General features: G+C 45.0%; 1 protein-coding gene across 1 annotated transcript in view; it reads right to left on the bottom strand.

The window, feature by feature from the left end:
• LOC125386974 overlaps positions 1-18,576 on the bottom strand; it is a 93,720-nt gene extending 75,144 nt beyond the window's left edge. The window contains exon 1 of the mRNA XM_048414160.1: positions 14,878-18,576. Coding sequence (XP_048270117.1) covers positions 14,878-18,571 — 3,694 coding nt within the window. The 5' untranslated portion in view covers positions 18,572-18,576. The remainder of the gene's footprint in view (positions 1-14,877) is intronic.
• Positions 18,577-26,777: the final 8,201 nt, after the last annotated feature.

Here is a 26,777-nt window from a genome sequence, read left to right as displayed (position 1 = left end):
TATTTCTAATTTGGGAGCGTGTCGGAACGGTTGTGAGGTTGGACTAGATTTTTTCGAGCGAGCGGAGCGAGCGAGCAACGATCACAATTTCCAAGCTATACATGTAACTTATATTGCCTTGCATATATTTCGTGTTATTACCTAATTTTGTCAGCCATTTCGGACATCACATTGCACTTTACTATGTGGAAATAGTACTATTTATGTGAAACTATTGATAAACTGAAAACTTTTGTCAGTAGGCAATAGGATAAAGACTTCCGGATCCTCGGGCTGGTGCGAATATTTCAATGTCCCCATGTGCCAAACCGTTGGATTGTGACACACCTTTACGCGTACCTCGCTCGCCGAGCTCGCTCGAAAACTATAGCCTAACCTAAAACCAATCCGTCTTGCGTTCGTCATTCAATGAGGAGGCGACTTATTTCAAGTTTGGGCACGTGTCGGATCGGTTGTGAGGTTGGACTAGATTTTTACGAGCGAGCGGAGCGAGAGAGCAACGATCACAATTTCTAAGCTATACATATACCTTATATTGCCTTGCAAATATTTCGTCTTATTACCTAATTTTGTCAGCCATTTCGGACATCCCATTGCACTTTACTATGCGGAAATAGTACTATTTATGTGAAACAATTGATAAACTGAAATCTTTTGTCAGTAGGCAATAGGATAAAGACTTCCGGATCCTCGGGCTGGTGCGAATATTTCAATGTCCCCATGTGCCAAACCGTTGGATTGTGACACACCTTTACGCGTCCCTCGCACGCCTTGCTCGCTCGAAAACTATAGCCTAACCTAAAACCAATCCCTCTTGCTTTCGTCATTCAATGAGGAGGCAACTTATTTCAAGTTTGGGAACGTGTCGGATCGGTTGTGAGGTTGGACTAGATTTTTACGAGCGAGCGGAGGGAGCGAGCAACGATCACAATTTCCAAGCTATACATGTAACTTATATTGCCTTGCATATATTTCGTGTTATTACCTAATTTTGTCAGCCATTTCGGACATCACATTGCACTTTACTATGTGGAAATAGTACTACTTATGTGAAACTGTTGATAAACTGAAAACATTTGTCAGTAGGCAATAGGATAAAAACTTCCGTATCCTCGGGCTGGTGCGAATATTTCAATGCCCCATGTGCCAAACCGTTGGATTGTGACACACCTTTACGCGTCCCTCGCTCGCCTTGCTCGCTCGAAAGCTATAGCCTAACCTAAAACCAATCCCTCTTGCTTTCGTTATTCAATGAGGAGGCGACTTATTTCAAGTTTGGGAACGTGTCGGATCGGTTGTGAGGTTGGACTAGATTTTTACGAGCGAGCGGAGCGAGCGAGCAACGATCACAATTTCCAAGCTATACATGTAACTTATATTGCCTTGCATATATTTCGTGTTATTACCTAATTTTGTCAGCCATTTCGGACAGCACATTGCACTTTACTATGTGGAAATAGTACTATTTATGTGAAACTATTGATAAACTGAAAACTTTAGTCAGTAGGCAATAGGATAAAGACTTCCGGCTCCTCGGGCTGGTGCGAATATTTCAATGTCCCCATGTGCCAAACCGTTGGATTGTGGCACACCTTTACGCGTCCCTCGCTCGCTGTGCTCGCTCGAAAAATATAGCCTAACCTAAAACCAATCCTTCTTGCGTTCGTCATTCAATGAGGAGGCGACTTATTTCAAGTTTGGGACCGTGTCGGATCGGTTGTGAGGTTGGACTAGATTTTTACGAGCGAGCGGAGCGAGCGAGCAACGATCACAATTTCCAAGCTATACATGTAACTTATATTGCCTTGCATATATTTCGTGTTATTACCTAATTTTGTCAGCCATTTCGGACATCACATTGCACTTTACTATGTGGAAATAGTACTATTTATGTGAAACTATTGATAAACTGAGAACTTTTGTCAGTAGGCAATAGGATAAAGACTTCCGGATCCTCCGGCTGGTGCGAATATTTCAATGTCCCCATGTGCCAAACCGTTGGATTGTGACACACCTTTACGCGTACCTCGCTCGCCGAGCTCGCTCGAAAACTATAGCCTAACCTAAAACCAATCCCTCTTGCGTTCGTCATTCAATGAGGAGGCGACTTATTTCAAGTTTGGGCACGTGTCGGATCGGTTGTGAGGTTGGACTAGATTCTTACGAGCGAGCGGAGCGAGCGAGCAACGATCACAATTTCCAAGCAATACATGTAACTTATATTGCCTTGCATATATTTCGTGTTGTTACCTAATTTTGTCAGCCATTTCGGACATCACATTGCACTTTACTATGTGGAAATAGTACTATTTATGTGAAACTGTTGATAAACTGAAAACTTTTGTCAGTAGGCAATAGGATAAAGACTTCCGTATCCTCGGGCTGGTGCGAATATTTCAATGTCCCCATGTGCCAAACCGTTGGTTTGTGACACACCTTTACGCGTCCCTCGCACGCCTTGCTCGCTCGAAAACTATAGCCTAACCTAAAACCAATCCCTCTTGCTTTCGTTATTCAATGAGGAGGCGACTTATTTCAAGTTTGGGAACGTGTCGGATCGGTTGTGAGGTTGGACTAGATTTTTACGAGCGAGCGGAGCGAGCGAGCAACGATCACAATTTCCAAGCTATACATGTAACTTATATTGCCTTGCATATATTTCGTGTTATTACCTAATTTTGTCAGCCATTTCGGACATCACATTGCACTTTACTATGTGGAAATAGTACTATTTATGTGAAACTATTGATAAACTGAAAACTTTTGTCAGTAGGCAATAGGATAAAGACTTCCGGCTCCTCGGGCTGGTGCGAATATTTCAATGTCCCCATGTGCCAAACCGTGGGATTGTGGCACACCTTTACGCGTCCCTCGCTCGCTGTGCTCGCTCGAAAACTATAGCCTAACCAAAATCCATCCCTCTTGCGTTCGTCATTCGATGTGGAGGCGACTTATTTCAAATTTGCGAACGTGTCCGATCGGATGTGAGAGTGGACTAAATTTTTACGAGCGAGCGGAGCGAGCGAGCAACGATCACAATATCCAAGCTATACATATACCTTATATTGCCTTGCATATATGTCGTGTTATTACCTAATTCTGTCAGCCATTTCGGACATCACATTGCACTTTACTATGTGGAAATAGTACTATTTATGTGAAACTATTGATAAACTGTAAACTTTTGTCAGTAGGCAATAGGATAAAGACTTCCGGCTCGGCGGGCTGCTGCGAATATTTCAATGTCCCCATGTGCCAAACCGTTGGATTGTGACACACCTTTACGCGTACCTCGCTCGCCGAGCTCGCTCGAAAACTATAGCCTAACCTAAAACCAATCCCTCTTGCTTTCGTCATTCAATGAGGAGGCGACTTATTTCAAGTTTGGGAACGTGTCGGATCGGTTGTGAGGTTGGACTAGATTTTTACGAGCGAGCGGAGCGAGCGAGCAACGATCACAATTTCCAAGCTATACATGTAACTTATATTGCCTTGCATATATTTCGTGTTATTACCTAATTTTGTCAGCCATTTCGGACATCACATTGCACTTTACTATGTGGAAATAGTACTATTTATGTGAAACTATTGATAAACTGAAAACTTTTGTCAGTAGGCAATAGGATAAAGACTTCCGGATCCTCGGGCTGGTGCGAATATTTCAATGTCCCCATGTGCCAAACCGTTGGATTGTGACACACCTTTACGCGTCCCTCGCTCGCCGTGCTCGCTCGAAAACTGTAGCCTAACCTGAAACCAATCCTTCTCGCGTTCGTTATTCAATGAGGAGGCGACTTATTTCAAGTTTGGGACCGTGTCGGATCGGTTGTGAGGTTGGACTAGATTTTTACGAGCGAGCGGAGCGAGCGAGCAACGATCACAATTTCCAAGCTATACATGTAACTTATATTGCCTTGCATATATTTCGTGTTATTACCTAATTTTGTCAGCCATTTCGGACATCACATTGCACTTTACTATGTGGAAATAGTACTATTTATGTGAAACTATTGATAAACTGAAAACTTTTGTCAGTAGGCAATAGGATAAAGACCTCCGGATCCTCGGGCTGGTGCGAATATTTCAATGTCCCCATGTGCCAAACCGTTGGATTGTGACACACCTTTACGCGTACCTCGCTCGCCGAGCTCGCTCGAAAACTATAGCCTAACCTAAAACCAATCCCTCTTGCGTTCGTCATTCAATGAGGAGGCGACTTATTTCAAGTTTGGGCACGTGTCGGATCGGTTGTGAGGTTGGACTAGATTTTTACGAGCGAGCGGAGCGAGAGAGCAACGATCACAATTTCTAAGCTATACATATACCTTATATTGCCTTGCAAATATTTCGTCATATTACGTAATTTTGTCAGACACTTCTGACATCACATTGCACTTTACTAAGTGGAAATAGTACTATTTATGTGAAACTAATGATAAACTCTAAACTTTGGCAGTAGGCAATAGGATAAAGACTTCCGGCTCCGCGGGCTGGTGCGAATATTTCAATGTCCCCATGTGCCAAACCGTTGGATTGCGGCACACCTTTACGCGTCCCTCGCTCGCTGTGCTCGCTCGAAAACTATAGCCTAACCAAAATCCATCCCTCTTGCGCTCGTCATTCGATGTGGAGGCGACTTATTTCAAATTTGCGAACGTGTCGGATCGGATGTGAGAGTGGACTAAATTTTTACGAGCGAGCGGAGCGAGCGAGCAACGATCACAATATCCAAGCTATACATATACCTTATATTGCCTTGCATATATTTCTTGTTATTACCTAATTTTGTCAGCAATTTCGGACATCACATTGCACTGTGCTATGTGGAAATAGTACTATTTATGTGAAACTATTGATAAACTGTAAACTTTTGTCAGTAGGCAATAGGATAAAGACTTCCGGCTCGGCGGGCTGCTGCGAATATTTCAATGTCCCCATGTGCCAAACCGTTGGTTTGTGACACACCTTTACGCGTCCCTCGCTCGCCGTGCTCGCTCGAAAACTGTAGCCTAACCTAAAACCAATCCCTCTTGCTTTCGTCATTCAATGAGGAGGCGACTTATTTCAAGTTTGGGAACGTGTCGGATCGGTTGTGAGGTTGGACTAGATTTTTACGAGCGAGCGGAGCGAGCGAGCAACGATCACAATTTCCAAGCTATACATGTAACTTATATTGCCTTGCATATATTTCGTGTTATTACCTAATTTTGTCAGCCATTTCGGACATCACATTGCACTTTACTATGTGGAAATAGTACTATTTATGTGAAACTATTGATAAACTGAAAACTTTTGTCAGTAGGCAATAGGATAAAGACTTCCGGATCCTCGGGCTGGTGCGAATATTTCAATGTCCCCATGTGCCAAACCGTTGGATTGTGACACACCTTTACGCGTCCCTCGCTCGCCGTGCTCGCTCGAAAACTGTAGCCTAACCTGAAACCAATCCTTCTCGCGTTCGTTATTCAATGAGGAGGCGACTTATTTCAAGTTTGGGACCGTGTCGGATCGGTTGTGAGGTTGGACTAGATTTTTACGAGCGAGCGGAGCGAGCGAGCAACGATCACAATTTCCAAGCTATACATGTAACTTATATTGCCTTGCATATATTTCGTGTTATTACCTAATTTTGTCAGCCATTTCGGACATCACATTGCACTTTACTATGTGGAAATAGTACTATTTATGTGAAACTATTGATAAACTGAAAACTTTTGTCAGTAGGCAATAGGATAAAGACCTCCGGATCCTCGGGCTGGTGCGAATATTTCAATGTCCCCATGTGCCAAACCGTTGGATTGTGACACACCTTTACGCGTACCTCGCTCGCCGAGCTCGCTCGAAAACTATAGCCTAACCTAAAACCAATCCCTCTTGCGTTCGTCATTCAATGAGGAGGCGACTTATTTCAAGTTTGGGCACGTGTCGGATCGGTTGTGAGGTTGGACTAGATTTTTACGAGCGAGCGGAGCGAGAGAGCAACGATCACAATTTCTAAGCTATACATATACCTTATATTGCCTTGCAAATATTTCGTCATATTACGTAATTTTGTCAGACACTTCTGACATCACATTGCACTTTACTAAGTGGAAATAGTACTATTTATGTGAAACTAATGATAAACTCTAAACTTTGGCAGTAGGCAATAGGATAAAGACTTCCGGCTCCGCGGGCTGGTGCGAATATTTCAATGTCCCCATGTGCCAAACCGTTGGATTGCGGCACACCTTTACGCGTCCCTCGCTCGCTGTGCTCGCTCGAAAACTATAGCCTAACCAAAATCCATCCCTCTTGCGCTCGTCATTCGATGTGGAGGCGACTTATTTCAAATTTGCGAACGTGTCGGATCGGATGTGAGAGTGGACTAAATTTTTACGAGCGAGCGGAGCGAGCGAGCAACGATCACAATATCCAAGCTATACATATACCTTATATTGCCTTGCATATATGTCGTGTTATTACCTAATTCTGTCAGCCATTTCGGACATCACATTGCACTTTACTATGTGGAAATAGTACTATTTATGTGAAACTATTGATAAACTGTAAACTTTTGTCAGTAGGCAATAGGATAAAGACTTCCGGCTCGGCGGGCTGCTGCGAATATTTCAATGTCCCCATGTGCCAAACCGTTGGATTGTGACACACCTTTACGCGTCCCTCGCTCGCCGTGCTCGCTCGAAAACTGTAGCCTAACCTAAAACCAATCCCTCTTGCTTTCGTCATTCAATGAGGAGGCGACTTATTTCAAGTTTGGGAACGTGTCGGATCGGTTGTGAGGTTGGACTAGATTTTTACGAGCGAGCGGAGGGAGCGAGCAACGATCACAATTTCCAAGCTATACATGTAACTTATATTGCCTTGCATATATTTCGTGTTATTACCTAATTTTGTCAGCCATTTCGGACATCACATTGCACTTTACTATGTGGAAATAGTACTATTTATGTGAAACTGTTGATAAACTGAAAACTTTTGTCAGTAGGCAATAGGATAAAAACTTCCGTATCCTCGGGCTGGTGCGAATATTTCAATGTCCCCATGTGCCAAACCGTTGGATTGTGACACACCTTTACGCGTCCCTCGCTCGCCTTGCTCGCTCGAAAACTATAGCCTAACCTAAAACCAATCCCTCTTGCTTTCGTTATTCAATGAGGAGGCGACTTATTTCAAGTTTGGGAACGTGTCGGATCGGTTGTGAGGTTGGACTAGATTTTTACGAGCGAGCGGAGCGAGCGAGCAACGATCACAATTTCCAAGCTATACATGTAACTTATATTGCCTTGCATATATTTCGTGTTATTACCTAATTTTGTCAGCCATTTCGGACAGCACATTGCACTTTACTATGTGGAAATAGTACTATTTATGTGAAACTATTGATAAACTGAAAACTTTTGTCAGTAGGCAATAGGATAAAGACTTCCGGCTCCTCGGGCTGGTGCGAATATTTCAATGTCCCCATGTGCCAAACCGTTGGATTGTGGCACACCTTTACGCGTCCCTCGCTCGCTGTGCTCGCTCGAAAAATATAGCCTAACCTAAAACCAATCCTTCTTGCGTTCGTCATTCAATGAGGAGGCGACTTATTTCAAGTTTGGGACCGTGTCGGATCGGTTGTGAGGTTGGACTAGATTTTTACGAGCGAGCGGAGCGAGCGAGCAACGATCACAATTTCCAAGCTATACATGTAACTTATATTGCCTTGCATATATTTCGTGTTATTACCTAATTTTGTCAGCCATTTCGGACATCACATTGCACTTTACTATGTGGAAATAGTACTATTTATGTGAAACTATTGATAAACTGAGAACTTTTGTCAGTAGGCAATAGGATAAAGACTTCCGGATCCTCCGGCTGGTGCGAATATTTCAATGTCCCCATGTGCCAAACCGTTGGATTGTGACACACCTTTACGCGTACCTCGCTCGCCGAGCTCGCTCGAAAACTATAGCCTAACCTAAAACCAATCCCTCTTGCGTTCGTCATTCAATGAGGAGGCGACTTATTTCAAGTTTGGGCACGTGTCGGATCGGTTGTGAGGTTGGACTAGATTTTTACGAGCGAGCGGAGCGAGCGAGCAACGATCACAATTTCCAAGCAATACATGTAACTTATATTGCCTTGCATATATTTCGTGTTGTTACCTAATTTTGTCAGCCATTTCGGACATCACATTGCACTTTACTATGTGGAAATAGTACTATTTATGTGAAACTGTTGATAAACTGAAAACTTTTGTCAGTAGGCAATAGGATAAAGACTTCCGTATCCTCGGGCTGGTGCGAATATTTCAATGTCCCCATGTGCCAAACCGTTGGATTGTGACACACCTTTACGCGTCCCTCGCACGCCTTGCTCGCTCGAAAACTATAGCCTAACCTAAAACCAATCCCTCTTGCTTTCGTTATTCAATGAGGAGGCGACTTATTTCAAGTTTGGGAACGTGTCGGATCGGTTGTGAGGTTGGACTAGATTTTTACGAGCGAGCGGAGCGAGCGAGCAACGATCACAATTTCCAAGCTATACATGTAACTTATATTGCCTTGCATATATTTCGTGTTATTACCTAATTTTGTCAGCCATTTCGGACATCACATTGCACTTTACTATGTGGAAATAGTACTATTTATGTGAAACTATTGATAAACTGAAAACTTTTGTCAGTAGGCAATAGGATAAAGACTTCCGGCTCCTCGGGCTGGTGCGAATATTTCAATGTCCCCATGTGCCAAACCGTGGGATTGTGGCACACCTTTACGCGTCCCTCGCTCGCTGTGCTCGCTCGAAAACTATAGCCTAACCAAAATCCATCCCTCTTGCCTTCGTCATTCGATGTGGAGGCGACTTATTTCAAATTTGCGAACGTGTCCGATCGGATGTGAGAGTGGACTAAATTTTTACGAGCGAGCGGAGCGAGCGAGCAACGATCACAATATCCAAGCTATACATATACCTTATATTGCCTTGCATATATGTCGTGTTATTACCTAATTCTGTCAGCCATTTCGGACATCACATTGCACTTTACTATGTGGAAATAGTACTATTTATGTGAAACTATTGATAAACTGTAAACTTTTGTCAGTAGGCAATAGGATAAAGACTTCCGGCTCGGCGGGCTGCTGCGAATATTTCAATGTCCCCATGTGCCAAACCGTTGGATTGTGACACACCTTTACGCGTACCTCGCTCGCCGAGCTCGCTCGAAAACTATAGCCTAACCTAAAACCAATCCCTCTTGCTTTCGTCATTCAATGAGGAGGCGACTTATTTCAAGCTTGGGAACGTGTCGGATCGGTTGTGAGGTTGGACTAGATTTTTACGAGCGAGCGGAGCGAGCGAGCAACGATCACAATTTCCAAGCTATACATGTAACTTATATTGCCTTGCATATATTTCGTGTTATTACCTAATTTTGTCAGCCATTTCGGACATCACATTGCACTTTACTATGTGGAAATAGTACTATTTATGTGAAACTGTTGATAAACTGAAAACTTTTGTCAGTAGGCAATAGGATAAAGACTTCCGTATCCTCGGGCTGGTGCGAATATTTCAATGTCCCCATGTGCCAAACCGTTGGATTGTGACACACCTTTACGCGTCCCTCGCACGCCTTGCTCGCTCGAAAACTATAGCCTAACCTAAAACCAATCCCTCTTGCTTTCGTTATTCAATGAGGAGCCGACTTATTTCAAGTTTGGGAACGTGTCGGATCGGTTGTGAGGTTGGACTAGATTTTTACGAGCGAGCGGAGCGAGCGAGCAACGATCACAATTTCCAAGCTATACATGTAACTTATATTGCCTTGCATATATTTCGTGTTATTACCTAATTTTGTCAGCCATTTCGGACATCACATTGCACTTTACTATGTGGAAATAGTACTATTTATGTGAAACTATTGATAAACTGAAAACTTTTGTCAGTAGGCAATAGGATAAAGACTTCCGGCTCCTCGGGCTGGTGCGAATATTTCAATGTCCCCATGTGCCAAACCGTTGGATTGTGGCACACCTTTACGCGTCCCTCGCTCGCTGTGCTCGCTCGAAAAATATAGCCTAACCTAAAACCAATCCTTCTTGCGTTCGTCATTCAATGAGGAGGCGACTTATTTCAAGTTTGGGACCGTGTCGGATCGGTTGTGAGGTTGGACTAGATTTTTACGAGCGAGCGGAGCGAGCGAGCAACGATCACAATTTCCAAGCTATACATGTAACTTATATTGCCTTGCATATATTTCGTGTTATTACCTAATTTTGTCAGCCATTTCGGACATCACATTGCACTTTACTATGTGGAAATAGTACTATTTATGTGAAACTATTGATAAACTGAAAACTTTTGTCAGTAGGCAGTAGGATAAAGACTTCCGGATCCTCGGGCTGGTGCGAATATTTCAATGTCCCCATGTGCCAAACCGTTGGATTGTGACACACCTTTACGCGTCCCTCGCTCGCCGTGCTCGCTCGAAAACTGTAGCCTAACCTGAAACCAATCCTTCTCGCGTTCGTTATTCAATGAGGAGGCGACTTATTTCAAGTTTGGGACCGTGTCGGATCGGTTGTGAGGTTGGACTAGATTTTTACGAGCGAGCGGAGCGAGCGAGCAACGATCACAATTTCCAAGCTATACATGTAACTTATATTGCCTTGCATATATTTCGTGTTATTACCTAATTTTGTCAGCCATTTCGGACATCACATTGCACTTTACTATGTGGAAATAGTACTATTTATGTGAAACTATTGATAAACTGAAAACTTTTGTCAGTAGGCAATAGGATAAAGACCTCCGGATCCTCGGGCTGGTGCGAATATTTCAATGTCCCCATGTGCCAAACCGTTGGATTGTGACACACCTTTACGCGTACCTCGCTCGCCGAGCTCGCTCGAAAACTATAGCCTAACCTAAAACCAATCCCTCTTGCGTTCGTCATTCAATGAGGAGGCGTCTTATTTCAAGTTTGGGCACGTGTCGGATCGGTTGTGAGGTTGGACTAGATTTTTACGAGCGAGCGGAGCGAGAGAGCAACGATCACAATTTCTAAGCTATACATATACCTTATATTGCCTTGCAAATATTTCGTCATATTACGTAATTTTGTCAGACACTTCTGACATCACATTGCACTTTACTAAGTGGAAATAGTACTATTTATGTGAAACTAATGATAAACTCTAAACTTTTGACAGTAGGCAATAGGATAAAGACTTCCGGCTCCGCGGGCTGGTGCGAATATTTCAATGTCCCCATGTGCCAAACCGTTGGATTGCGGCACACCTTTACGCGTCCCTCGCTCGCTGTGCTCGCTCGAAAACTATAGCCTAACCAAAATCCATCCCTCTTGCGCTCGTCATTCGATGTGGAGGCGACTTATTTCAAATTTGCGAACGTGTCGGATCGGATGTGAGAGTGGACTAAATTTTTACGAGCGAGCGGAGCGAGCGAGCAACGATCACAATATCCAAGCTATACATATACCTTATATTGCCTTGCATATATGTCGTGTTATTACCTAATTCTGTCAGCCATTTCGGACATCACATTGCACTTTACTATGTGGAAATAGTACTATTTATGTGAAACTATTGATAAACTGTAAACTTTTGTCAGTAGGCAATAGGATAAAGACTTCCGGCTCGGCGGGCTGCTGCGAATATTTCAATGTCCCCATGTGCCAAACCGTTGGATTGTGACACACCTTTACGCGTCCCTCGCTCGCCGTGCTCGCTCGAAAACTGTAGCCTAACCTGAAACCAATCCTTCTCGCGTTCGTTATTCGATAAGGAGGCGACTTATTTCTAATTTGGGAGCGTGTCGGAACGGTTGTGAGGTTGGACTAGATTTTTTCGAGCGAGCGGAGCGAGCGAGCAACGATCACAATTTCCAAGCTATACATGTAACTTATATTGCCTTGCATATATTTCGTGTTATTACCTAATTTTGTCAGCCATTTCGGACATCACATTGCACTTTACTATGTGGAAATAGTACTATTTATGTGAAACTATTGATAAACTGAAAACTTTTGTCAGTAGGCAATAGGATAAAGACTTCCGGATCCTCGGGCTGGTGCGAATATTTCAATGTCCCCATGTGCCAAACCGTTGGATTGTGACACACCTTTACGCGTACCTCGCTCGCCGAGCTCGCTCGAAAACTATAGCCTAACCTAAAACCAATCCGTCTTGCGTTCGTCATTCAATGAGGAGGCGACTTATTTCAAGTTTGGGCACGTGTCGGATCGGTTGTGAGGTTGGACTAGATTTTTACGAGCGAGCGGAGCGAGAGAGCAACGATCACAATTTCTAAGCTATACATATACCTTATATTGCCTTGCAAATATTTCGTCTTATTACCTAATTTTGTCAGCCATTTCGGACATCCCATTGCACTTTACTATGCGGAAATAGTACTATTTATGTGAAACAATTGATAAACTGAAATCTTTTGTCAGTAGGCAATAGGATAAAGACTTCCGGATCCTCGGGCTGGTGCGAATATTTCAATGTCCCCATGTGCCAAACCGTTGGATTGTGACACACCTTTACGCGTCCCTCGCACGCCTTGCTCGCTCGAAAACTATAGCCTAACCTAAAACCAATCCCTCTTGCTTTCGTCATTCAATGAGGAGGCGACTTATTTCAAGTTTGGGAACGTGTCGGATCGGTTGTGAGGTTGGACTAGATTTTTACGAGCGAGCGGAGGGAGCGAGCAACGATCACAATTTCCAAGCTATACATGTAACTTATATTGCCTTGCATATATTTCGTGTTATTACCTAATTTTGTCAGCCATTTCGGACATCACGTTGCACTTTACTATGTGGAAATAGTACTATTTATGTGAAACTGTTGATAAACTGAAAACATTTGTCAGTAGGCAATAGGATAAAAACTTCCGTATCCTCGGGCTGGTGCGAATATTTCAATGTCCCCATGTGCCAAACCGTTGGATTGTGACACACCTTTACGCGTCCCTCGCTCGCCTTGCTCGCTCGAAAACTATAGCCTAACCTAAAACCAATCCCTCTTGCTTTCGTTATTCAATGAGGAGGCGACTTATTTCAAGTTTGGGAACGTGTCGGATCGGTTGTGAGGTTGGACTAGATTTTTACGAGCGAGCGGAGCGAGCGAGCAACGATCACAATTTCCAAGCTATACATGTAACTTATATTGCCTTGCATATATTTCGTGTTATTACCTAATTTTGTCAGCCATTTCGGACAGCACATTGCACTTTACTATGTGGAAATAGTACTATTTATGTGAAACTATTGATAAACTGAAAACTTTTGTCAGTAGGCAATAGGATAAAGACTTCCGGCTCCTCGGGCTGGTGCGAATATTTCAATGTCCCCATGTGCCAAACCGTTGGATTGTGGCACACCTTTACGCGTCCCTCGCTCGCTGTGCTCGCTCGAAAAATATAGCCTAACCTAAAACCAATCCTTCTTGCGTTCGTCATTCAATGAGGAGGCGACTTATTTCAAGTTTGGGACCGTGTCGGATCGGTTGTGAGGTTGGACTAGATTTTTACGAGCGAGCGGAGCGAGCGAGCAACGATCACAATTTCCAAGCTATACATGTAACTTATATTGCCTTGCATATATTTCGTGTTATTACCTAATTTTGTCAGCCATTTCGGACATCACATTGCACTTTACTATGTGGAAATAGTACTATTTATGTGAAACTATTGATAAACTGAGAACTTTTGTCAGTAGGCAATAGGATAAAGACTTCCGGATCCTCCGGCTGGTGCGAATATTTCAATGTCCCCATGTGCCAAACCGTTGGATTGTGACACACCTTTACCCGTACCTCGCTCGCCGAGCTCGCTCGAAAACTATAGCCTAACCTAAAACCAATCCCTCTTGCGTTCGTCATTCAATGAGGAGGCGACTTATTTCAAGTTTGGGCACGTGTCGGATCGGTTGTGAGGTTGGACTAGATTTTTACGAGCGAGCGGAGCGAGCGAGCAACGATCACAATTTCCAAGCAATACATGTAACTTATATTGCCTTGCATATATTTCGTGTTATTACCTAATTTTGTCAGCCTGTAACTTCGTACTATCGCGGGGAGACGCGGTCGTTAGAATACGCGTCAACGAGAGTCGTAAATTCCCGTTACGATTAGAATAATCGACACCACGAATAGTTCGATCCCCGTATTTCGGTTAGGATAATCGGGGTGGTTGATGCGGTATAACACTGAGAGTCACAGAATTATAATAATGTATATTTCCAACAACTAGTCTACACGATTGAAAAGATATAAACAATTAACAACTTCATCGCACGCAGATAATGTAAATGTATACAGTATCGAGCAAGGCTCTTACACTTGAAGTTAGTCTCTTGGTGGACGTAGCACGATATGATACTTAACAGAATAAGCGAATGTTTGGCAATGTGTAATGTTCGACGCGTCACAAGGAACTGATCGACTTTGGATGATTTCTTTGTCTCATCTTTTAAGACGACCCCCACTATCCTTAGGTCACGCCACCGTTCGCGCCTATGATCACGTATGTCTGTTCTTGCGTGGAAAACGTAACGGACCAAATTCGACGTTTCGAGAACTCGCTGCTTGGCAACAGCTATGCGCTCGTCGATACATTGTATATGATCCGGCGGTCAGATAAGACGATCTGACTGAGACATTGTAGGGCCGCGAGTGACGGTTAGAAAATACAGCCTGTGTTAAACCTCGTGGCGTAACATCCTCCCCCCGTTGAGAGGGTACCGATCAAATGATATGATGTGGAGTCAGTTGCGTCGCTGGCGAATCTCCTTGGCTCCGTGTGGGTGGTCGGACTCGTCTGGATCTGGGTGAATGGGTAAGGGGACCAGTCTTTTGACGCCACGATCCAGGGTAGTTGTTGCCGTCTGCACGGTGGCGGTCCGTATGATTCCGTCGACTCCTGGATGGACCTTGATCACGCGGCCCAAAGGCCATTGCATGGATGGTACGTTATCCTCCCTGAGGACTACTACGGTGCCTACTCGGATGTCGTGACTGCCCTTGCTCCATTTATTTCGGATGTTCAGCTCGTTCAGGTATTCTCGATGCCAACGGCGCCAGAAATGTTGTTTGATCCTTTGAATATGTTGCCAGCTGGAGAGACGATTGGATGGAGTATCCTGGAAATCTCGTTCTCGAAAGCTTGTTAGTGCATCTCCGATGAGGAAGTGACCGGGAGTAAGGACAAGAAGATCGTTTGGGTCAGATGATATTGGAGTCAGAGGACGGGAGTTGAGGATAGACTCGATTTCAATGATCAGTGTGTTCAAATTTTCGTATGTTAAGAGCTCGTTACCTGCGACACGTCTGAGATGTCGTTTGAAGGACTTCACCGCAGCCTCCCACAGCCCGCCGAAGTGAGGTGAGTTGGGAGGAATGAAGTGCCATTCGATTCGTCGATCGGCTAAAAAGGACTGAATCCTTACCTTATGATCGTCGGACTGCAGGAGGTTTCGGAGCTCTCGTAATTCATTGTTGGCGCCAACGAAGTTGGTGCCGTTGTCAGAATAAATTGTTGCACAGAATCCTCGGCGAGCGATGAATCTTCGCAGAGCAGCAATGAAGGCCTCGCTAGTGAGATCGGTGACCAGCTCGAGGTGGACTGCTTTAACTGCAAGGCATACGAAGATTGCTACATATACCTTGATTTTTCGTCGGTTGCGATCCTTTCGTTCCTTGATGTAGAACGGTCCGCAATAATCGATTCCGACGTTCGTAAATGGACGAGATTCCGTTATCCGTGCAGCTGGAAGGTCGCCCATTACGTACTCTACTGGAGGTGGATTGGCTCGGCAGCAACGTACGCACTTCTTCAGCGTGCTCCAAACTTGACTACGGCCGTCGATAGGCCAGTAAGATCTCCTTAAGGCATATAAGGTAGCTTGAGTTCCGGAGTGGAGATTTAGGAGGTGTTCATGCTCGATTATGAGTGCTGTAACTGAGGATTTGGGTAGAATGATTGGGTGTTTCTGAGTGAAGGGCATTGGTGAATGACTGAGTCGGCCTCCGACTCGCAATATCTCGTCCTTGTCCAGAAATGGATTGAGTCGATGCAGCTTCCCCTTCACTGCAGAATTTCGATCTGTGCGGAGAGTACGTATTTCATCTGGAAAATAACAAAGTTGTAACAATTTGACCAATTTGTTATGCGCATTGGTTAAATCATGTGTGGTTAGAGGTCTCCCCCGATCCTGCTTTTGCCTCCATCGGAGGCAACGAGCGGCAATTCTTATCAGCTTGGGCCAAGAAGAATATCTCTCCAGTAGACTGTGGTCAGGCGGAGTCACGGACAGACATGTTGCCTTCTTTTGCTCTGGTATTTCAACTAATGGTACTGGGTTCCACGACGGCCAGTATTTTTCAGGTTGTTGGAGCCATTCTGGTCCATGTTGCCAAATGGTAGATCGCAGGAAGTCTTGGGGTGATTGGCCTCGAGATATGAGATCTGCAGGGTTATCGGTAGTGGGAATGTGGCGCCAATCTGAGGTGTGAGTCTTTTGTTGAATCTCTGTCACACGATTGGCGACGAAGGTTTTCAGCGTATGGGGTGATGTATTAATCCAGTGTAAAACGATTGTAGAATCAGTCCAGTAAACGGTCCGAGAAATGTTGCTTGGTAACGCTTGAAGGACTGTAGTGGCCAATGATGCGAGAAGAAGTGCTCCACTCAGTTCCAGCCTTGGAATGGTTTGTGATTTGAGTGGAGCCACTTTTGACCTTGCGGTGAGGAGTCGTGTCCAAACATGACCATCCGGAGCGATGGTGCGAAGGTAGACGCATGCCCCATACGCCCTTTCGCTGGCGTCGCAGAATCCGTGTAATTCAATTTCCGCTGCAGTCTTGATTATAGTTTTACGTGGAAACTTCACGTTATTTAGCAAAGGTAGCTGTGAATAATATTTGCTCCATTCTGTGTGTACGTCAGCCGGAAGAGATTCGTCCCAGTCAAGTTTTAAAGTCCAAAGTCGTTGGAGCAACATCTTAGCGCGAACGATCACTGGTGCCAGTAATCCAAGAGGGTCGTAGATTTTGGCAATTTCGGAGCTGATTGTTCTCTTCGTAATTCGAGAGGCGGTAGGATTGATTTTGACGGAATACAGGATCGAATCGTCAAAGGAATTCCAAACAACACCCAGAGTTTTGAAAGTTTGCGATTCGCCTAGTAGCAGCTTATCGTTTATGTCCTGCTCGGAAAGTCCTCGTAGCAGTTCCCGGTCGTTCGCTGCCCATTTTCGGATGTTTAAGCCGGCTAATTTAAGCAATTCTATGAGCTCCGTTCTTAGTGATTGTGCCTCGTTCTTTGTTTCGGCTCCTGTGAGAACATCGTCGACGTAGAAGTCTCGCTGTAAGACCATCGCTGCTCGTGGGTATCGATGTCCCTCGTCGTCTGCCAGTTGTTTGAGGCACCGAATGGCTAGGTAGGGGGCCGCTGACAGCCCGAATGTCACTGTGTTAAGTTGATAGATGTCCACTTCTCCGTCCGAGTTGCGCCACAAGATTTGTTGGAATTTCCGATCCTCTGGACGCACAAGAAATTGTCGATACATCTTTTCGACATCGCCTGTAATGACATACTGATGAAAACGAAATCTTAAAAGGATAAGAAATATGTCGTCTTGTAGTTTCGGTCCCGTATGAAGTACGTCGTTTAATGAAACTCCGGTGGTGGTTGGTGCAGATCCGTCAAACACAACTCGGAGTTTTGTAGTCCGGCTGGATTCTTTGATCACGCCGTGATGTGGCAGAAAATATCCGTCGTCCGTGCAGTGGTCCGTGGTGATCTTCGTCATATGTCCTAATTCCAAGTATTCTTGTATTACGGCGTGATAGTCGGCTTCGAATTGTTTGTCTCGTTGGAATCGACGGCCGAGGGACGTGAGTCGCTTCATTGCCATGGCTTTCGAAGATCCAAGCGGAGGAGTTGTTTCGTTGAATGGGAGAGCGACAACGTATCGCCCTTCGTTGTTGCGTTGAACGTGATTTCGAAAGTGCTCCTCGCACTGTCGTTCCGATTCCGAAATTCTTGCGGTGGGCGGTCCCTCGTCGATTTCCCAAAAACGGGCGAGGTCCGCCTGTAAAGCCGTCGTGGAGGTGTGAAATGCGTATGCTAATGATTGTGAGGTTGGGCTCCCCCCGATGACCCATCCGAATCTCGTCTTTTGCAGACGCAAGTCGGGCCCGTTTGCTTGACTGATATCAAGTTGGCCGACACAGAGTGATGCTAGTGTTGGTCCGGCGCTCAACAATATTTCGATCGGAGCAGGTCTATGGAATCTTGGACCGGCTAATTGGAGATTCCTAGGTATCTGTATCGTTGAGCGATCTACGGGTTGGTTTGGGACCCAAGACGCGATAGTCGGTATGATCAGAAACGTCAAGTTGCGTTCGTATGTGCCGTCAATAGAGGTGATCGTGGCCGTGATGTAGCGTTTCGAGGTCGTCGATAACGTGTTGAGTGCTCCGATTGGGACCGAACATTTCTGTTGATTGAGTTTTAATGAGTTAGCGAGCCTTTCGGTGATAAAGTTCATGCTAGAGCCGGTATCTAGCAGAGCTCTACAACGAACTGGTTGAATTTCATTATTCAAGATGTTGACCTGCGCTGTGACTAACAAGTCGTGTTGCAATTGTTCAAAAGGGAGCGGGGTCGATGAGTCCGTTTTCTGTGGTTCGGTCCCTAACAGGCTCGTCTGATGACGTCATTGTTTTCCGTGTCGTTTAGGGCTGGACGATATGGTCGATCCCGATGCCGACGATCGCGGTAACCGAGATTCGCGTTTCGGGGATGTTCGCGGAGACGTTCGGGGAGACTCTTGGCGAGAATCTCGACGAGACGCTCGGGGAGACGTTCGGGGAGACGTTCGGGGAGACGCTCGGGGAGACGTTCGGGGAGACGCTCGGGGAGACTCTCGGCGAGAATCTCGGCGAGAATCTCGGCGAGAATACTGGCGAGACGCTCGGGGAGACGAAGATGAGCGTCTCGAACGATGTGACGAACGCGGGGACGGTGAACTGGGCGAAGATCGACCGCTGGATGATCGGTCGCTCGACGATCGGCCGCTCGATGTTCGGTCGACACGTGTTCGTGTTTTGCTATGCCCCTGGTCTTGATGCAGGTACGTGTGATGTCGCTGTCTACAGATGCGACATGATCCCGCGGAGCATTGAGTGAGAGCGTGTCCCTTGCCTAAACAATTGGTACAGAGCGACGCCCTTTTGGCGATTTCCAGGCGTTCTTTGGGCGTCTTCGTTTTGAAGACATGGCAATTCCATAATTTGTGTTGTCCGTGGCAGTTCGGACACAACAACGTATTGTGTGTAGTTACGAATGTATAACTTCGCGGCGCGTCCTGTCGCCGACGGTCGTGTTGCTCGGACGCCCCCCTTTTGACGGTTAATGATGAGCATGCTCTGTCGCTATTCGTCCGTGTTTTCAAAAAATCCACTAAATGCGTATATGGCGGCAATTTCTTGTCCGGTAGGGTATGTTGCCATTCGCGAACGACGGCTGAGGGTAACTTCGACGTGACAAGCTTTATGAGAAAGGCGTTTGACGTGACTGGGTCCCCGAGTCTTTCTAACGCTTGAAGATGTACTTTGACTGTCTCGATAAGATCGTCTATGGCTTCGGGTGTTTCTTTAGTTATTCTGGGATAGTCGAGAATCAGGTCCCAGTGACGCATGCAGATCTGGCGGTGGCAGTCGAATTTTTCCCTAAGAGCGTCCATGGCGATTGCGTAATTTGCGTCGGTGATGGGTAATGACTGTATGCTTCGCGCGGCCCAGCCAGTCAGGGCTGTTCGGAGATGATGAAATTTCTGAACCGGTGCTAAATTTTCATTTCTATCTATCGCTGATGAGAAGGCATCGTGAAACGAATGCCAATCCTCGAGGGCGCCATCAAATGTAGGTATGCGAACCTCCGGTAGTTTAAGCGGTGCGGACTCGCGGCCGACGGCTGATTCGCCGCTTGTCGACTGTGACGGCGTGCTCCGTCGTGTATTGCTTAATTGTTTGGCTACTCGGCGTTGCAGCCTCTCGTATTCTTCCTCTAGCTCACTGCCGCGCGCGGTCTCTCCCTCGTCTAGAGTTACGATCTGGTATTGTAGTGCACGGATGTCCTTCTCGTAGGTTTCTAGACGGTCTTTAATGTGAAGCAAGTCGAACTCGTCCGGACAGCCTGATTGTTCAATGTCGCCCAGTTTTTTTGCGAGGCGTGTAAACTGGGCGCTACAGTAGCCCCGGCGACGACGCAAGTTGGCGAGCTCGTCTCCGGTTGCCATTATTTTTTATGTAATTGGTAATGAAATCGTTTGAACTTACTTCTGTTGGCGATTGTCCACTTTGTGGCGGGAGGCTGTGTGGTTGCGTTTCAACCACCGAATTATACCTCTTCAAAGGTGACGACCCTTTACGTTACTGACCTCGCTGGGGTGGTAACGCTTCTGCTGCTGGTTGTGTTGGATTCACGTGGCACTGTATGAGAGTGGGTGTCACTGGCGTGCACTTTTCACTTGACACAGAATCCGGCTCGAAGGACCATGTAACTTCGTACTATCGCGGGGAGACGCGGTCGTTAGAATACGCGTCAACGAGAGTCGTAAATTCCCGTTACGATTAGAATAATCGACACCACGAATAGTTCGATCCCCGTATTTCGGTTAGGATAATCGGGGTGGTTGATGCGGTATAACACTGAGAGTCACAGAATTATAATAATGTATATTTCCAACAACTAGTCTACACGATTGAAAAGATATAAACAATTAACAACTTCATCGCACGCAGATAATGTAAATGTATACAGTATCGAGCAAGGCTCTTACACTTGAAGTTAGTCTCTTGGTGGACGTAGCACGATATGATACTTAACAGAATAAGCGAATGTTTGGCAATGTGTAATGTTCGACGCGTCACAAGGAACTGATCGACTTTGGATGATTTCTTTGTCTCATCTTTTAAGACGACCCCCACTATCCTTAGGTCACGCCACCGTTCGCGCCTATGATCACGTATGTCTGTTCTTGCGTGGAAAACGTAACGGACCAAATTCGACGTTTCGAGAACTCGCTGCTTGGCAACAGCTATGCGCTCGTCGATACATTGTATATGATCCGGCGGTCAGATAAGACGATCTGACTGAGACATTGTAGGGCCGCGAGTGACGGTTAGAAAATACAGCCTGTGTTAAACCTCGTGGCGTAACACAGCCATTTCGGACATCACATTGCACTTTACTATGTGGAAATAGTACTATTTATGTGAAACTGTTGATAAACTGAAAACTTTTGTCAGTAGGCAATAGGATAAAGACTTCCGTATCCTCGGGCTGGTGCGAATATTTCAATGTCCCCATGTGCCAAACCGTTGGATTGTGACACACCTTTACGCGTCCCTCGCACGCCTTGCTCGCTCGAAAACTATAGCCTAACCTAAAACCAATCCCTCTTGCTTTCGTTATTCAATGAGGAGGCGACTTATTTCAAGTTTGGGAACGTGTCGGATCGGTTGTGAGGTTGGACTAGATTTTTACGAGCGAGCGGAGCGAGCGAGCAACGATCACAATTTCCAAGCTATACATGTAACTTATATTGCCTTGCATATATTTCGTGTTATTACCTAATTTTGTCAGTCATTTCGGACATCACATTGCACTTTACTATGTGGAAATAGTACTATTTATGTGAAACTATTGATAAACTGAAAACTTTTGTCAGTAGGCAATAGGATAAAGACTTCCGGCTCCTCGGGCTGGTGCGAATATTTCAATGTCCCCATGTGCCAAACCGTGGGATTGTGGCACACCTTTACGCGTCCCTCGCTCGCTGTGCTCGCTCGAAAACTATAGCCTAACCAAAATCCATCCCTCTTGCGTTCGTCATTCGATGTGGAGGCGACTTATTTCAAATTTGCGAACGTGTCCGATCGGATGTGAGAGTGGACTAAATTTTTACGAGCGAGCGGAGCGAGCGAGCAACGATCACAATATCCAAGCTATACATATACCTTATATTGCCTTGCATATATGTCGTGTTATTACCTAATTCTGTCAGCCATTTCGGACATCACATTGCACTTTACTATGTGGAAATAGTACTATTTATGTGAAACTATTGATAAACTGTAAACTTTTGTCAGTAGGCAATAGGATAAAGACTTCCGGCTCGGCGGGCTGCTGCGAATATTTCAATGTCCCCATGTGCCAAACCGTTGGATTGTGACACACCTTTACGCGTCCCTCGCTCGCCGTGCTCGCTCGAAAACTGTAGCCTAACCTGAAACCAATCCTTCTCGCGTTCGTTATTCGATAAGGAGGCGACTTATTTCTAATTTGGGAGCATGTCGGAACGGTTGTGAGGTTGGACTAGATTTTTTCGAGCGAGCGGAGCGAGCGAGCAACGATCACAATTTCCAAGCTATACATGTAACTTATATTGCCTTGCATATATTTCGTGTTATTACCTAATTTTGTCAGCCATTTCGGACATCACATTGCACTTTACTATGTGGAAATAGTACTATTTATGTGAAACTATTGATAAACTGAAAACTTTTGTCAGTAGGCAATAGGATAAAGACTTCCGGATCCTCGGGCTGGTGCGAATATTTCAATGTCCCCATGTGCCAAACCGTTGGATTGTGACACACCTTTACGCGTACCTCGCTCGCCGAGCTCGCTCGAAAACTATAGCCTAACCTAAAACCAATCCCTCTTGCGTTCGTCATTCAATGAGGAGGCGACTTATTTCAAGTTTGGGCACGTGTCGGATCGGTTGTGAGAGTGGACTAAATTTTTACGAGCGAGCGGAGCGAGCGAGCAACGATCACAATTTCTAAGCTATACATATACCTTATATTGCCTTGCAAATATTTCGTGTTATTACCTAATTTTGTCAGCCATTTCGGACATCCCATTGCACTTTACTATGCGGAAATAGTACTATTTATGTGAAACAATTGATAAACTGAAAACTTTTGTCAGTAGGCAATAGGATAAAGACTTCCGGATCCTCGGGCTGGTGCGAATATTTCAATGTCCCCATGTGCCAAACCGTTGGATTGTGACACACCTTTACGCGTCCCTCGCACGCCTTGCTCGCTCGAAAACTATAGCCTAACCTAAAACCAATCCCTCTTGCTTTCGTCATTCAATGAGGAGGCGACTTATTTCAAGTTTGGGAACGTGTCGGATCGGTTGTGAGGTTGGACTAGATTTTTACGAGCGAGCGGAGCGAGCGAGCAACGATCACAATTTCCAAGCTATACATGTAACTTATATTGCCTTGCATATATTTCGTGTTATTACCTAATTTTGTCAGCCATTTGGGACATCACATTGCACTTTACTATGTGGAAATAGTACTATTTATGTGAAACTGTTGATAAACTGAAAACTTTTGTCAGTAGGCAATAGGATAAAGACTTCCGTATCCTCGGGCTGGTGCGAATATTTCAATGTCCCCATGTGCCAAACCGTTGGATTGTGACACACCTTTACGCGTCCCTCGCACGCCTTGCTCGCTCGAAAACTATAGCCTAACCTAAAACCAATCCCTCTTGCTTTCGTTATTCAATGAGGAGCCGACTTATTTCAAGTTTGGGAACGTGTCGGATCGGTTGTGAGGTTGGACTAGATTTTTACGAGCGAGCGGAGCGAGCGAGCAACGATCACAATTTCCAAGCTATACATGTAACTTATATTGCCTTGCATATATTTCGTGTTATTACCTAATTTTGTCAGCCATTTCGGACATCACATTGCACTTTACTATGTGGAAATAGTACTATTTATGTGAAACTATTGATAAACTGAAAACTTTTGTCAGTAGGCAATAGGATAAAGACTTCCGGCTCCTCGGGCTGGTGCGAATATTTCAATGTCCCCATGTGCCAAACCGTTGGATTGTGGCACACCTTTACGCGTCCCTCGCTCGCTGTGCTCGCTCGAAAAATATAGCCTAACCTAAAACCAATCCTTCTTGCGTTCGTCATTCAATGAGGAGGCGACTTATTTCAAGTTTGGGCACGTGTCGGATCGGTTGTGAGGTTGGACTAGATTTTTACGAGCGAGCGGAGCGAGCGAGCAACGATCACAATTTCCAAGCTATACATGTAACTTATATTGCCTTGCATATATTTCGTGTTATTACCTAATTTTGTCAGCCATTTCGGACATCACATTGCACTTTACTATGTGGAAATAGTACTATTTATGTGAAACTATTGATAAACTGAAAACTTTTGTCAGTAGGCAATAGGATAAAGACTTCCGGATCCTCGGGCTGGTGCGAATATTTCAATGTCCCCATGTGCCAAACCGTTGGATTGTGACACACCTTTACGCGTACCTCGCTCGCCGAGCTCGCTCGAAAACTATAGCCTAACCTAAAACCAATCCCTCTTGCGTTCGTCATTCAATGAGGAGGCGACTTATTTCAAGTTTGGGCACGTGTCGGATCGGTTGTGAGGTTGGACTAGATTTTTACGAGCGAGCGGAGCGAGCGAGCAACGATCACAATTTCCAAGCTATACATGTAACTTATATTGCCTTGCATATATTTCGTGTTATTACCTAATTTTGTCAGCCATTTCGGACATCCCATTGCACTTTACTATGCGGAAATAGTACTATTTATGTGAAACAATTGATAAACTGAAAACTTTTGTCAGTAGGCAATAGGATAAAGACTTCCGTATCCTCGGGCTGGTGCGAATATTTCAATGTCCCCATGTGCCAAACCGTTGGATTGTGACACACCTTTACGCGTCCCTCGCACGCCTTGCTCGCTCGAAAACTATAGCCTAACCTAAAACCAATCACTCTTGCTTTCGTTATTCAATGAGGAGGCGACTTATTTCAAGTTTGGGAACGTGTCGGATCGGTTGCGAGGTTGGACTAGATTTTTACGAGCGAGCGGAGCGAGCGAGCAACGATCACAATTTCCAAGCTATACATGTAACTTATATTGCCTTGCATATATTTCGTGTTATTACCTAATTTTGTCAGCCATTTCGGACATCACATTGCACTTTACTATGTGGAAATAGTACTATTTATGTGAAACTATTGATAAACTGAAAACTTTTGTCAGTAGGCAATAGGATAAAGACTTCCGGCTCCTCGGGCTGGTGCGAATATTTCAATGTCCCCATGTGCCAAACCGTTGGATTGTGGTACACCTTTACGCGTCCCTCGCTCGCTGTGCTCGCTCGAAAACTATAGCCTAACCAAAATCCATCCCTCTTGCGTTCGTCATTCGATGTGGAGGCGACTTATTTCAAATTTGCGAACGTGTCGGATCGGATGTGAGAGTGGACTAAATTTTTACGAGCGAGCGGAGCGCTCGAGCAACGATCACAATATCCAAGCTATACATATACCTTATATTGCCTTGCATATATGTCGTGTTATGACCTAATTCTGTCAGCCATTTCGGACATCACATTGCACTTTACTATGTGGAAATAGTACTATTTATGTGAACTATTGATAAACTGTAAACTTTTGTCAGTAGGCAATAGGATAAAGACTTCCGGCTCGGCGGGCTGCTGCGAATATTTCAATGTCCCCATGTGCCAAACCGTTGGATTGTGACACACCTTTACGCGTCCCTCGCTCGCCGTGCTCGCTCGAAAACTGTAGCCTAACCTGAAACCAATCCTTCTCGCGTTCGTTATTCAATGAGGAGGCGACTTATTTCAAGTTTGGGACCGTGTCGGATCGGTTGTGAGGTTGGACTAGATTTTTACGAGCGAGCGGAGCGAGCGAGCAACGATCACAATTTCCAAGCTATACATGTAACTTATATTGCCTTGCATATATTTCGTGTTATCACCTAATTTTGTCAGCCATTTCGGACATCACATTGCACTTTACTATGTGGAAATAGTACTATTTATGTGAAACTATTGATAAACTGAAAACTTTTGTCAGTAGGCAATAGGATAAAGACTTCCGGATCCTCGGGCTGGTGCGAATATTTCAATGTCCCACTGTGCCAAACCGTTGGATTGTGACACACCTTTACGCGTACCTCGCTCGCCGAGCTCGCTCGAAAACTATAGCCTAACCTAAAACCAATCCCTCTTGCGTTCGTCATTCAATGAGGAGGCGACTTATTTCAAGTTTGGGCACGTGTCGGATCGGTTGTGAGGTTGGACTAGATTTTTACGAGCGAGCGGAGCGAGAGAGCAACGATCACAATTTCTAAGCTATACATATACCTTATATTGCCTTGCAAATATTTCGTCTTATTACGTAATTTTGTCAGACACTTCTGACATCACATTGCACTTTACTAAGTGGAAATAGTACTATTTATGTGAAACTATTGATAAACTCTAAACTTTTGACAGTAGGCAATAGGATAAAGACTTCCAGCTCCGCGGGCTGGTGCGAATATTTCAATGTCCCCATGTGCCAAACCGTTGGATTGTGGCACACCTTTACGCGTCCCTCGCTCGCTGTGCTCGCTCGAAAACTATAGCCTAACCAAAATCCATCCCTCTTGCGTTCGTCATTCGATGTGGAGGCGACTTATTTCAAATTTGCGAACGTGCCGGATCGGATGTGAGAGTGGACTAAATTTTTACGAGCGAGCGGAGCGAGCGAGCAACGATCACAATATCCAAGCTATACATATACCTTATATTGCCTTGCATATATGTCGTGTTATTACCTAATTCTGTCAGCCATTTCGGACATCACATTGCACTTTACTATGTGGAAATAGTACT

The sequence above is a fragment of the Bombus terrestris genome, unplaced genomic scaffold (assembly GCF_910591885.1).
Source record: "Bombus terrestris unplaced genomic scaffold, iyBomTerr1.2, whole genome shotgun sequence".
In the NCBI taxonomy this organism is placed as follows: domain Eukaryota; kingdom Metazoa; phylum Arthropoda; class Insecta; order Hymenoptera; family Apidae; genus Bombus; species Bombus terrestris.
This window is presented reverse-complemented; position numbering and strand designations above follow the sequence as displayed.